The sequence below is a fragment of the Euleptes europaea genome, chromosome 1, assembly GCF_029931775.1.
Source record: "Euleptes europaea isolate rEulEur1 chromosome 1, rEulEur1.hap1, whole genome shotgun sequence".
Classification (NCBI taxonomy): Eukaryota; Metazoa; Chordata; class Lepidosauria; order Squamata; family Sphaerodactylidae; genus Euleptes; species Euleptes europaea.
In genome coordinates, this window is record NC_079312.1 from 121758297 (window position 1) to 121773478 (window position 15182).

The window sequence follows — 15182 nt, forward strand, 5'->3', positions numbered from 1 at the left end:
AAAGACAAACAAAACGGTGTTAGACGACCTTGCCAGTACTGGGGAAGTATTCTGTGTGCACACAATGTTTTGTAAGCACATTCTTTGCAGCCAAGTGAGTGAGGATGAGGGAAAACCAGAATGGGTGCTTGAATATACATTCTCTCTACAAAGATTTAAGCTAGCACACAGGAGAAGTGCAGGACTGAATACTGCAGCAAATCTACAAAGGAACTTCAGTGACCAATTGGTACCCTGTCTCTCACTGCTACCAACATGCTTCGAAGCCCTGAACCTCAGGGCATCTATTCCCTCAGTGACAAAGAGAGTAAAGCATCCGCTCTTGTTTTCCCATTCCCAAACAAGCAGGAGCTTATGAAGTGGAGCAGGGGTGATGACTCTCAGACTAAAATGATATCTCAGGGGCCAGCAATGCCCCAAAATTAATCCTGCAGCACTGGAAATACCATTCTATGCCACACAGAGAACTTTCGAAAGAAGGTTTATTGGACCTGTCTTTGAAAGGGTGTATATTATTTTCCAAAAGAGACAGCCATATATTTTTTTTCGTTTTAAAAGTATATTTTAAAAAGTTTTCTTTAACTTGTGTTGTAAGCTATTACTGCTCCCATCTTACATGGGAAGCATTCAGATTAAAAATACTGATTTGCCAAAAAGCACACAAGGTCACACATACTGTGAAGCTTTAACCTAGGTCTCCAAGGCCCAGTTCCAACACACTGAAGTCAGGGTGTAACTCTGCTTTGGATTACACTGTAAATTAACTGGCCCGCAGAGACCTTCGGCAAAACACAATATGCATTCTATTTCCACAAGCTCAAGAAAATCGTTACAGACAAAATCAAATACTCACTTTTGCTACTGTGAGAATGCGATCCATTATTGGCACTCGGGTGCATCCTTCTAGGGAGGAAAGATTTCCATCTAGTCGTGCCAAATCAAAAGGGATCAAGCATGTTACAGACAGCCACAACAGGAGCATGTAGCGAGTCTCCCAGGTCTAAAAAGGCCATACAAAAATATTTTCATTTTCTTCTTATGCAAAAATATAACAAGTTATAAAAATGATAGTCCATGTTCCCAGAATGACTGTAACATCAATGTGTGAAAGCTACTTCCAAATGCAAAAAACCGATTATTTAAAATAAGACAGCCATAGACAAATTTAAAATCTTCGTACGACAATTCCACCATGAATTTTTAAAACTTGGAAGGACTACATTGAAATAAATCTGAGTCAATGGTTGCTGGCCATGACAATAAGCCTAAACCCCATCTCAGTGTTTCCTGCCAAACACATCTGTGGTTTCTGAAGACACGTGCTAATAAAGGTAGAAATTAACTTACTGTAAATAAACGCATAAAAAACTATAAAAAGGAAGTCTCCAAAAGCGGATTTTCTTGCAGTTTTGAAATGACATTTATCCAAATATTTAGAAACAAGTGCAAATCACAAGAATGTGCAATGCCACCTTCTAACCAAATATGTGTTAATACCCAGCCCCATCTTTCCATCCATGTTTTCCTTAATGTACAGTTGTACAGCTTTTATTTAATTATCCTAAGTGCTTAGGTGTGTGAAAGACATAGTACTCACCTCGTAGTCTTTTGGATTCTGACGCACAAGCATATCTAAGACTGGGTGTATGTCAACTACTTCATGAGGAAACAGTCGCAGAAAAGTTTTATACCCTCGCACCTGGTAATAAACATTTTAACAGGGCCTTAACAATTATGGTAACGAAGAGTTTGAAAATATTTTTGCATGCAGTGGGTTGAATACAGCCATCGGTGAACTCCAGAAAATGGGATTTGAGAGAAACCGTGATATACTTTTGCTTTATAGGAATAGTTTTCAAACAAACAAAACCAAAAATCACAGCCCCTTCTAAATCTAATGGAAGTCCAGCAGCACTTTAAACATTAATCAGAGCTTTTGTGAGTGAGATCTCATTTCTCAGATGCTAAATCATACTGCTGAATAAATGAATTAGTAATTTGCCAAGCACCAAACCTATAAGCCTCATTTAGTAATCAACTACCCATCTTCTTCTCACTAACATGTTTGAGCAGCTTTGTCACTTCTCTGTCGCCACTTCCACCTTCCTGGCACTTACATATCCCTTTCTTCCCAAAGTACTTCATCTTTCAGCCTAAGTAAATGGTGAGCAGCACAACCACCCCCCTGTCAGAAATACCAACCGGGCTACCAACACATATGCTGGGAAACCCAGAGGTACTGACAGTTTAGAGATATATTATCAACAAGACACATAAAATGGTCAGCTTTCCTCCCTAAAGGAATCCAACACTGTTTTATGTTTTGACTGCCTTGGTATCTTCAAGCTGTTTTTAATTCCATGCAGCACAAGAAAAATAGGCCGGGGCTAAGCTAAAATAAGAACGTTTGCTTATAACTGGAATTCAGACTCTGCCTTTCTTCCACCACAGAGCTCATGAGTTTCCCAAGCATTTTCCCACCTAAAAAGATTGGCCTCTTTCGCTTCAGCGAGGTGGCTGTATTGTGTCCCTTCAGATCACCAACAAAATAATCAAGCAAACAATTTTAACAAAATCACTTATCATTCCTTACAGTCAACATCATAAAAGCAACTCCAACATTAGCTACCAAGATAATTATTCCTTGTCTCATTTTTTCCCCAATTGGTTGCCCTTTTCCCACTTCTCCCAATTGTGGATATACTTTTTTATAATACAGGTTGAGTATCCCTCATCCAGACAGCTTGGGACCAGAAGTGGTCCGTATTTTGGATCGGAAGCTTGACTGCAGTGGGGAAGGAAACTAAACTGACGTCTAGGCCTGCTCGCAGCGAGCCTAGACTTGAGTTTAGGTTCCCTCTCCACCACAGTCAAACTTCAGCTGTGGTGGGGATGCTAAACTGAAGTCTGGGCTTGCTGCGAGTGGGCCTAGACTTCAGTTTAGCATCCCCACCATAGCTGCAGTTCAGCAGGGAGATAAGCTACACTGAAGTCTAGGCTCGCTTGCAGCACACCCAGATTTCAGTTTAGCATCCCTCCCTGCTGCAGTCGAACCCCACATGGAGTTGGATTGCGGTGGAGAACTGCCTGCATGTCGGCTCCAAATGTCTAGATTTTGGGTCAGCCCAGATTTTGGATGTCCAGATAGGGGATACCCAACCTGTATACTGCAATTTATTGTACCTTTGAAATGATGTAGAGGAACTTGAAAGACAGATGGACAAGAGAAGGTGGAGATGATTCATCCCGGATAATATCTAGTAGTGAAGTCAACATCCACTCTAGAGAAATGGGGGAGGGGGGAAGAATTAGTCTGCAAAATATTTAAAGTCACGTCTAACTATTTTTAACATGCATGCATCTTAAGGCAAAGTCTTAAGAAACATGCCAATATCAATTATGAGGACAACTTTAAAAGACATCTTTGCAGTAAAACCAAGATGTGTGCAACCCTCTTTCATTGGCACAGGAACATACTATAAAAGATACTGTGCTTCTTTGTCCCAGTAGCTTTCTGTACATCTTAAAACCTATCCTGCATCCAGCACCATCTAATCCACTTAAGTCTTCAGCAGATAAGGCTTTCTCAATGATGAACTGAACTTACCCACCCTTCTTTTTTTCCCCTCTTTTTGCACTGAACATCTAGTTTCATGAAGAATTCGGGGGAACATGAAAGCTTCTTTACTGTTCTGTGATGGTGTGATTGGTCCTAATAAAAAGGTATTAACTACTATTGTTTTCAGAATTTTTCTGTGAATGAACTGGGTTCTTATAACCTTTGTCTATCTTAAAATGAGTGTGGAAAAACTGCAAGACCTGAAGGTGTCTGTATGTGGCATGCCTGTTTTAACAGAAGAGCAGCCAAAGGTTTGATCCTCAGCGCCCACTCCTCCTCTTCAGCAAATGCAAGGAACTCAAACTGCTAAAAACTAGAGTCCCAGGTGAGGCTTGGACCTACCTGTCACTCCCAAGACCTTTGGCTCTCCTTGCACAGGGTCACAGGAGGACAGAACGGAAAGTCAGCTTCAAATGGTAAATACGGATGTCTAGTATCCCATATTCCAACTGCAATCTTTTACTATTTGTTTTAAAATGAAAGCATTTGCAATATGCTACAACCACTACCCTATCACCTTCAGCTGAAGAACACAGTGCAGTAAGGCAAAATATGGCACAACAGTTATTCTAAATGTATATCACTCTGTGAGATTTAATATCATGCCATCTTCAATTTTGTATGGGAGATTTCAAAATCTACCCCACTCATCAAGGAATTGCCCCTGTGGGAAGAGTTGTATTGAAACAATTTCACATATGCTTTTCTATTGCTCTTATTATGATGAAATTTGATCCAAACTGTTAACACCTATCTTGGTAAACAAGACTGGATTATCTGACCCTGCAAAGGTGTCTTTTCTCTTGAATAATCACTCTCCCAACGCAATTGAGAAAGTGGTAAAATACCTTAAGAGTGTCATAAAGGTACGACAGGACAAAACTCAGGGTTGAATATTGTTTATGTTTGCAACATTATTCGAGCCATATGTAATATTTTATTGTATAACTTAAGGTTTCTTTTTTATGCCATCAAAGGTTTTGGTATTGGTATGTATAACACTCAGATCTTTCAGTGTACTTAGTTTTCCCATGTAAGACACACATCCAGACTCAAGCTCTTATTTTCTCTTAGCCCCTCCTGACATTTCCCCAGCCAGATCATGCAGGAGTAGCCTCATTGGTTGTTACCCAGCAGTAATGCCTCTCATCTATCAGAAAAGGCATCAGCTACACTTCACACTCACAGTCTTGTTATGGGTAGGGACAGCAGGTCAATCTATAACCTGGTGGGCCGCCTGAGAGTAAAGAAATGGTTTTATGTCTCTATCAACATCCAGGGTGCTGGGAATCACTGCTTGCAGACAGCTGTTTTGGGAAGTAAATCAACCCAGAGGTTTCTACCGTGACTCAAAGTTATGGTGTGATCTTTCATTTCCCAAAGAGAAGGGTGAATGCTTTTTTTGAAAAATACTTTTTTGTGCTGCTTGCTTTGAAATCAGTTCAGATATGGTCTCTTGACACTACCCTAAGTGCAAGTAGCACAAAAGAAGGCTGTGCAGTGCTTTTAATCTAACATTGACCCTCTCTTTGGGAAAGGAAAAACTGACGTGAAGGATGACAAGCCACACCAGTAGGCTCTGAGGTCAGGTGATACCTGCAAGCCAGGAGCGCCACTTTTTAGGGAACCATCTCTAGCAACATCTGGAGGCACATGGCAAAAACACTCCTGGCAAAATTGCTGGGAAGCAAAGAGGAATCCCAAGCAGCAAATGCCCCAGGCTGAAGCAGTTGGCCACCTCTCACTAGAGGACAAAACTTCTTCTGTCATTGTCCATGAGGACCAGAAGTATGACATTCTGTACAAGTTCATATGAGAGAACAAAACCAAACCTACCTAAGTGTGGGTCCAAAAGGTGAGGTTGTTCCTGATACATGTTCATTATAACTAGAATATAAAAGCACATTCAGTGAAAATAGACAATTTACTAATATTATGAAATAATAATAAATCTGAAAACAAACGAGATGATCAAGTTAGCTGTATATACATCCCTACAATGAAACTACAGTAGCTTTTTTGTTCTGAACAGCATTTAACAGTTATATCAATAAGACAGCACCATTTAAATTGAAACCCTAAGAAAATCAAGGTTGAAACTTGACTTCTTTCAACTTAAGGGGAAAAAACCCACATAGCGGGTTTCAAGACAAGGAGGGAAGAGCAAGTTCACTCCTCCCCAACCACTTCACTCTTCAGGCCCAACCCATTACTAAAATGCCTGGGATACAGGGAATGAATGTGGCCTGGAGGGAAGGGAAATACATACACCTTTCTTTCATGACCCAAACCCATTACTGGGATTAGGCAGGGTCTCAGGGGTGGCCCCATGTAACATCTAGAGAGCTTTGAAGCTCCATGACAGCCTCTACCAGGTCCCTCTAAGTTTCACCCACACATGACGACTTTAAAGCAATCCAGTGCTGCAGCTGCAGAACAAAACAAAGAAACAAACCCACCTCTCTCTGCCCTACCTCTACCCAAGCACTAAGCCACTCCCTTTCCCAGAGGGGGCCCACACTTGTACTTCCCTGTTCCATACTACATAGAGTCAGACACTAACAACAGAATTATAAGCCTATGATACCGATGGCAAAGGTTACTGCTACTGTATATATTACTGACATCTGTTAGACAAACTAAACTTGCAACAATGCAACTATGTGGGAGTACACTCGTTCAGTTATTAGCAATGCATTTCTATTGTACAAAACTAACCAATCACTAGGTGGCAGTCCAAGGTCAACGAAATATTTGAAGAACCCTGATAGGTAAGGATATGCTCCAAGACAAAAAGTGGCAACACTATGAAACCAGTGGAAAAACAGTTCAATCTAACACAACACTCTGCTGTTGACCATCCGTCTGTTACTGAATTAGAATTCATCAGTATTTTTAATACTGTTAGCCACAGACAATCAATTTCTCAATAACCACAGGTGTTTAAGTTAATGTAACTGGGAAGACTGTTAATACCAGTTTACATCTATTGTGAATAGTTACTATGCGTGGCGCAGAGTGGTAAGTTGCAGTACTGCAGTCCAAACTCTGCTCACGACCTGAGTTCGATCCCAATGGAAGTTGGTTTCAGGTAGCCGGCTTGAGGTTGACTCAGCCTTCCATCCTTCCGAGGTCGGTAAAATGAGTACCCAGCTTGCTGGGGGTAAAGGGAAGATGACTGGGGAAGGCACGGGCAAACCACCCCACAAACAAAAGTCTGCCTAGAAAACGTCGGGATATGACGTCACCCCATGGGTCAGGAATGATCTGGTGCTTGCACAGGGGACCTTTACCTTTACTATGCCCATGTGGCATACTTCAATTTTTTTAATGTGTCACAAAGTATACTTTTGGCACTTCATAGCCTTTGAATCCCACTGTTCACAATGTTTTCCTTCTATATTCATGTCTGCATGCATGTATGCCAACTAAGGTTTCACTATACATCTGATGACAACTCTTCTATGTTATACTAACAGTGCAATCTTAAGGGCACCTTCCTGAGAGTAAGCCCAACCAAGCTTAGCATTCCACTGTAAACCTGTTAGTCTCGACAAATTTTCTTTGCCTCTAGCAGGTAACCCAAAATTTTGGACCCAGACTCATTTTCCAGCCTTCAAGGTTTTGTATATTAATGATCACATTTTCTAATTATTTTTACCACAAAATCTAATCCTAAATTCTTCACAGTTGCTCATAATTTTATTAAAGCCATGACAAGATTGTTGTTGTATATAAATAAAATAGAGTTACCAGGTTTCCCATCATTTAAGAGCCAGGAAGATGCAGTGGTTAAAAGTGGCAGACTGTAATCTAGAGAACCGGGTTTGATTCCCTGCTTCTCTACATGAGCAGCGGATTCTAGTCTGGATAACCAGGTTTGATTCCCCACTCTTCCACATGAAGCTTGCTGGGTGACCTTGGGCTAGTCACAGTTCTCTCAGAACTCTCTCAGCCTCACCTACCTCACAAGGTGCTTTTTTTTGGGGGGGGGAGGGACTGTTTGAAGTAAATATGCTTAATACTGATTAAGATGAGGTAACAGAAATGATAACAAAAGACTTTGCTGAGGTTTTAGAAAACGTCAGTGGAAATTCCTGGATTTATATTAGCAATAAAATGGTTAAAAAGTAATTGATTTTGAGAAAGTAATCATGGTTTCAGGACTCTGAAATAAAAATCACACACATTACTGTCTCCATACTGCAGATGGGAAGGTAGAAGGCTCAGGAAGAGTGATAATACGGTTTGCCTAAAACCACTAAGACTAACTTCCTGAATGAGGCAAGATTTGAACTAGGACTTGTCACTCTTAGGCATTTATCTAAATCTAAATACAATGTTGCAGTATCAGTGGTACATTATCAGAAGTGAAAATACATACCTGTAAATTTCTGAATTATTGTTTCTTGCAATATCAAGCCATCATGACATAAACTGAGACTGTTAATCAACTCCCGTGCTTCTTTACTCTCTGTAAAACTCTCTAGTATGTTTCCCCTGGCAATGACATCAGGCTCATCGCCATTTATCTCCTTTAAAACCATCTCCAGCTCCAATGGTGATTTCCTGTCTGGAAATACAAAGCAAATCAGCATTTACTGTGGCAGTTAAAGTATTAAATCTGCCTCACCTCTCACACAAAATAGCTACAATTCAATACAGAAGTTAAAGCTTCTGGATTTAAACGCACTTTAGTTCCCCAAATATCCATGACAGTACAAAAGGAAACTTTTTCTCCTTCTGTGTACCAAGTTTGACATGTGCATTGCCAAACTCCCATCTGTCCCCAACTCTGGCTGCTTCCATATAGTTACTCTGCTTTCACAGCCAAACTGTAGCAGCTTTTTTGGTGAATCCGTATGATGTTCCCTGATCAACCACTTTCCAGGTTTTCTCCTGATTTGTTCTGATCTTTCCCAAACCTGGTTTAATACAATATTTTGGAGGGGATTTCAGACAAAGTACCTTTGTGTGCTGTGTGGTTGAGAGGGTAAGCATTTTAAGCTCCCACCTGCATCAGCATCATGCTCCTTGCCTCACCCCCTCCCTTTCAGCCAGCATGGTATAGTGGTTAAGAGAGGTGGACTCTAATCTGGAGAACCAGGTTTGATTCCCCACTTCTCCACATGAAGCCTGCTGGGTGACCTTAAGCCAGTCACAGTTATCTCAGAACTCTCTCAGCCCCACCTACCTCACAAGGTGCCTGTTGTGGGGAGAGGAAGGGAAGGAGATTATATGCCTCTTTGAGACTCCTTAGAGAAAATCGGGGTATAAAAACAAACTTCTTCACAGCTGCTATTTCCCCCCACACCACTGGAACACTTAAAAAATCAGTAACTGCTAGATCATTATAGCATTGTGTGTGTGTGTAAAGTGCCGTCAAGTCACAGCCGACTTATGGCGACCCCTTTTGGGGTTTTCATGGCAAGAGACTAACAGAGGTGGTTTGCCAGTGCCTTCCTCTGCACAACAACCCTGGTATTCCTTGGTGGTCTCCCATCCAAATACTAACCAAGGCTGACCCTGCTTAGCTTCTGAGATCTGACAGATCAGGCTCCCCTGGGCCATCCAGGTCAGGGCCATTATAGCATTAGAATAATCGATTACCACTATCTACTAGTTCCTCAATTTCCCCACCTTTCTTTCTTTTAAAAACATAAGCTATAGCTCTTTTTCTCGCACAGATATGTATATCTCCATAATGAAAAGGACTACAGACTTACACTTTTTTATGAAAGCTAGTAATTCAGAGAACTCGAAGATCACAGGAATAGACAGTTATAATGCTACAGTGATATAGTAATTCTTGATGTCCCATTGTTATTGTGAATTCCTCTGTATTTAAAGTAAGCAAAGACAGGGAAATAGCCTGCTCTTGTCAGATCTCAGAAGCTAAGCAGGGTCGGCCTGGGTTAGTATGTGGATGGGAGACCCCTAAGGAATATCTGGGCCGCTATGCAGAGGAAGGCAATGGCAAACCACCTGTTAGTCTCTTGCCTCGAAAAACCAACCAAGTTGCCATAAGTCAGTGGCAACCTGATGGCACTCTACACATGCACAGCAGTGTGAATGCAGCAAAGCTCTGAGAAAAATGTTTCCCTATGCCTCAGAGGCTAGAACTTAGCCACAGACTAATGCTAGGCCCACTGAAGGTTGGTGTTTCTGTGGAGTTCATGCCAAGCTAGATCATAACAGCCACTCTGAGCCCGACCTTTGGGTTGGAGAGAGCAGGGTAGAAATGTAATTAATTAATTAATGCATCTTTCTAAAAATTAACCAATAAAATATTTTTTTCTTAATTTAATGTGACTTTTCCAAAAATCTTAAGGAAATGTCACTGAATATAATATGCAAGATGTGGATCATTAAGATTCCTTGAGAAATTACATGCTCTTTCTAAACAAAAACATACTGGGCTACTTAAAGCTAACCTGGCTTCAAACCCACACATACATGACCTGGAAGAAGAGAAATGTGCCATCAAGTTGTAACCGATTCATAACAACCCCTTCCACAGGGCATCCCAGGCATGAGATGAGCAGACGTGGTTTGCTATTGGCTTCCTCTGCACAGCCCAGTCTTCCTTGGTGGTCTCACATCCAAGTACTGACTGTGGGTGACCCCTGCTTAGCTCCCAAACCCTGAGAAGCGTGAGCCAAACCAGGCTAACCAGGCTGGGGAAACCCTTCCCTCGAAATCCAAGATGTATCCGAGGACTGGTTGCCATTACTAAAAACTCGGTATTCTGCACAGGCTCATACAGCCTCCCTCCCATCCATTCTTTATATGTTTCATGGCCGAGATAAGAGGGTTCTGGAATGTCTATTTTGTGATAAAAAGTATGGTGGAAACAGAAAGCTGCCATTGCTCTTATGTCTCTGCATAGTCATGATGATTTACAGGTGTAGGTGTGATTAATATGCCCTTAGCATGGACATTCTTCACAAGGGGGGAATGTGACAGTACCCCAGAGATCTCCTGGTAATAATTGGCTTCCAGACTGCCAGGGAAGGAATTTCTGCCTAGCTACAAGCATGCTCTGTGCACTGGGTCACTGGGCTAAGAGTCATGAAGTGTCAGAGTGAACGATAAACAATGAAAGGAGAAACTGGATGAAACTGCAACTGTCCTGAGTCGCCTTTCTGCCTGTAATAGAATCAGATATGCACAACTTGTTGATGTATCGTCATCACTTGAATCTGGATAAATCTCTCTTCCCCAGTATAATCGGGACTCAGAGACGTCTGCCCATTAGGGCCTCTGAGTCGGCAGCTGCAAACAAACTGTTTTCTTGATAACGATCTTGGGTCTCCTTCTCCCCCGCGAACCCCTGTTTTACTGCAACAATACAGATGAGAAGGTACGGGTTGCGGCAGGCGACGCTTGCAAACTGCGACCCAGGCAATGCACTTTCTCGAGACACCCTCGCACCCTTTCCCAAATGCATCCTTGCTGGGCCACGCGCACCGCCAGCATCCTCATCATCCCCCATGCAGGCCTACGAAAGCTTCCTCCATGGACCACACCGCTCCCTTTCCCACACTCCGGAGAGACCCAACCCCCCCCCCGTATCCTCCCGCCCTATTCTCCTCCTCCTCCCCCCAAACCCTACTATCCCTCAGGCAACCCCGACGGGGGCTCCATCACTCAAGACTCCCCATCACCTTGGCAACCCGGCTGCTTCTTACCGCCTGCCCGGCCCGCACCGCTGCGCTACGGCGTCTCACGGGGGACAAAAGACCCCGACGGGCGCGAGACCTTTCTGCTCCATCACTCAAGACTCCCCATCACCTTGGCAACCCGGCTGCTTCTGACCGCCTGCCCGGCCCGCACCGCTGCGCTACGGCGTCTCACGGGGGACAAAAGACCCCGACGGGCGCGAGACCTTTCTGCTCCATCACTCAAGACTCCCCATCACCTTGGCAACCCGGCTGCTTCTGACCGCCTGCCCGGCCCGCACCGCTGCGCTACGGCGTCTCACGGGGGACAAAAGACCCCGACGGGCGCGAGACCTTTCTGCTCCATCACTCAAGACTCCCCATTACCTTGGCAACCCGGCTGCTTCTTACCGCCTGCCCGGCCCGCACCGCTGCGCTACGGCGTCTCACGGGGGACAAAAGACCCGAGCTGTCCGCGTTCCGCTTCTGGGAACAGGCGGAGCCAGGATGAAGAGGGAAGAGAGCGGCGGAACCGGCCGGAAGCTCCGAAAGCAAACCGGGTGGTTGCTAGTCGGGAAACCAAGGCGTCCCCCTCTCTTCTTTCTTCCCCCTGTTCTGTTTTACTGACGGCTCCTCCTTTTCAACGCTACACGTTTCTTATCCTTTGCTTAGATTAAAAGCATCAAACTGGCAGCGAAAGTGTCTTTTTGCACGAAATCTATCTTCTTGCGCATGCTGCTGGAAAGGAGGGTCCGGGACCCAGTAAATCAAGACTAGCGCCGTGAGAATAATAGTAGTAATTGTTTTTGAGACAGCAGGGTAGACTTCCCCTGACTATGGAAGATCCACTGATTTAGCAATTTGCAATAATCTGTTTTCCTTTCTGTAAAATGACTCAATAAAGGAAGCCACAGCCTTCAATTTGCAAGATCTGAGCAAGGCTGTCAAAGATAGGACATTTTGGAGGACTTTCATTCATAGGGTCGCCATGAGTCAGAAGCAACTTGATGGCACTTAACACACACACACACACAAGATGTATTAGGACAGCCAGGGAACAGCTTGTTGCTGGGCAGGATATCTCTTGTGTCTATGTCTGTCGTAATTGGGGCAAGAGTCATGGAGGGTTACAATAAACCATAACAAGAACTGGGTGAAACTGTTACTCTACTGCCGCCTCCATGTCCGGAGTGCTATCAGCTTTACCCTGAATGTTGATGGGTTGTCGTATCTTGAATTTGGATAAATAGCCCTTCCTCAGTACAATCGGGGCTCAGAGATTTTTACTCAGTAGAGTGCTCTGGGTAGCAGCTGCTCCGAATAAATAACTGTTTTCTTGCAAACAACGGTCTTGGGTCTCCTTCTCCTCTACGAACCATTTTTACCACATCATTTTTGAAAGCTGAAAAAGTATCAGCGGGCACTGGGTGAGCACCGCTGAGAAACGGAAGCCCGGGGATGACAGTATGATCGGCTATAGAGCGAAATAAAAAGGCTGTTGTCCCCCTCCCCTCCCCATAAAGGGAGATGGAGACAGATGCGATTTCTAAAAGAGATTTACCGGGGCTTATGTCTAAAATTGGGAGCAATGGCATTTAATTTGCATCGAAGTCCTTGTCTTTAATTTGAAGTCAGCAGTCGCTGATAATGGACATGTGCTCTGTATTCACACAAGTATTTTAGATGATATTCCTGTTTCTGTAAAGAAAGGTGAGAGTGTTCCATGGATTTATTTATTTATTTATGTTATTTAGTCTACCTAATTAGGGTTGCCCATTCCAGGTTGGGAAATTCCTGGAAATTTGGAGGTGGAACCTGGGGAGGGCAAGGTTTGGGAAGGAAGAGACTGCCAGGTATAATGCCATACAGGCCCTCCTCCAAACCAGCCTTTTCTCCAGGGGAATTGATCTCCGTAGACCAGTTGTAATTCTGGGAGATCTCCAGACCCCACCTGGAAATTGGTAATTCATGGGGACAGTTGAAAGAAAGAGTTGTATGTACTAGAGTACAGGCAATTGATTTTTCTCACGTATGTCACTGCCAAGGTCTGACCCAGCAAGGCAATTCTTATTCACCTGCAAGGCTATGTTATTTTCTTTTGTTCTCCAAGATTTTTCAGGGCAACAGCTTTGAACTTTAGCAACTTTTTCATGCATTTGAATTATATATCTGTGAAGAGGAAGCAGTTGTATGATTCTAACCTTGCTAAGATCAGTACAGAAATTCCATAATTACAACTAGTCCAAGTAACTACAGCATTTTATTCAGATTCCATTGCAGTGCACACACACTTCAATTTCATATTGTATACAAAGTAAGGGTGGCATAGCAACTTACTTTCAAATTCTACGTAATGCAAGCAAGTTTGTTATGAGATTAATTGTGATTGCTGTAATACCGGTTTTCCTGGCATAAACAAAGATTATTTCAACACTCCATTTAAGTCACAAAGATGACAATTTGTGATTATAATGGTGATTAACTGAAAAGAGGAAATGTTAGTTTGTATGATAAAATGTTAGCATTCTATCATTACATGGCACACACTATGAAAAGTATATACTTCACGCCTCAGATTTTGTTTCTGAACTTATTTTATACAGTTATGATATACTGGCATTATTTTGCCTGATTTGACAGCCACAGTGTTAACACTAAAGAAAAGTGAGCTCGTTTTACAATAGTTCCAACATGTTTCAGACATTAATTGCATACCTTTCAGTGGTATGGAATACTGGCCTGATTCATGAAATAGTTGTGAGTGTATACATGTACTTAATTATCCTTTATTTGGTTTAACAAAATGAGAGACGCATGCTACACTCAAAAAGGATGTAAGAGCCACAGTTCCTTTAGCAAAAGAGCAATAATATAATAATTTCCCTTTCAGTTAATATTATAAATTTTATGCAACAGCACTGATTTAATGGTATCAAGCATGATAGGAAACTATTGATTTCTTATCAAAATGTATATTTGTTTTATTATATTATAAATTTATTCTAATATATATTTGCTTAATTTTTTATCAATATCCCTGTTTTCTGTTGGAGAAGGGTAACCTAACCCAGGTGCAGTGATCTACTGCTATCAAGTATAATCTGAACATAATTTTTAATCTATGGAAATGAAAAGATAGATTGTTTAAAAAATGCAAATACGCATAAAAAACAATAATGGCCAAATGACTAAATAACAAGAGGGGTTGTGGGAAACAGTAGCTTGAGATGAGGTACAATGAATACGCAAACTCTGATTTCTTTGATGCATTTCTAGTAGATGCTACTTAGCCAGAAGAGACAGTTAGTTATATGAACAGTATTTATGCTTTCAACTCTGGGTTGGGAAATTCATGGGGATGTGGGGGTAGGGCCTTGGGAGGTCAGGGTTTGGGGAGGGGAAAGACCTCAGTGGGGTATAATGCCGTAGAGACCACCCTGCAAAGCAGCCATTTTCTCTAGGGGGAACTGATCTCTGCTGTCTGGAGATCAGTTGTAATTCCAGGTAATCTCCAGGCCCTACCTGAAGGCTGGCAACCTTATTTCTCTGGGATGAACATTACATGGGGAAGAACAACATTAGAATTAATAAAGGTGCGTTAGTAGCATTGCCTACACCACTCAAGACCCTTATTAACTTCCGTAATAACACCACATAATCCAGCCCTAAAGTGTTTGCACTAGAATATCTGCATTTAATGCTAATGCAATATTGTTGCAGTGTACACTTAATTGCGTGATGGTAGGTCGGTATACCTGTTAGCAGACCCAGTCACAAGTGCTTGTGTGCTCCTACAGCAAGTCTCAGGCTGCAAATTTGCCATCCTGTTTCTAATGACAATGAGGTACAGAGTATTGCAGCAAGGATTACCAGTTATATGGGAACACAAGCATGTGCTAAAA

General features: G+C 42.5%; 1 protein-coding gene across 1 annotated transcript in view; it reads right to left on the bottom strand.

The window, feature by feature from the left end:
- The window catches only part of TBCD (tubulin folding cofactor D), a 186685-nt gene that overhangs the window by 171042 nt on the left and 461 nt on the right, over positions 1 to 15182 (bottom strand). Inside the window, exons 2-6 of the mRNA XM_056848257.1 lie at positions 8004 to 8192; positions 5456 to 5506; positions 3184 to 3281; positions 1598 to 1699; positions 854 to 1000 (exon numbers count right to left, since the gene is read on the bottom strand). Coding sequence (XP_056704235.1) covers positions 854 to 1000; positions 1598 to 1699; positions 3184 to 3281; positions 5456 to 5506; positions 8004 to 8192 — 587 coding nt within the window. The remainder of the gene's footprint in view (positions 1 to 853; positions 1001 to 1597; positions 1700 to 3183; positions 3282 to 5455; positions 5507 to 8003; positions 8193 to 15182) is intronic.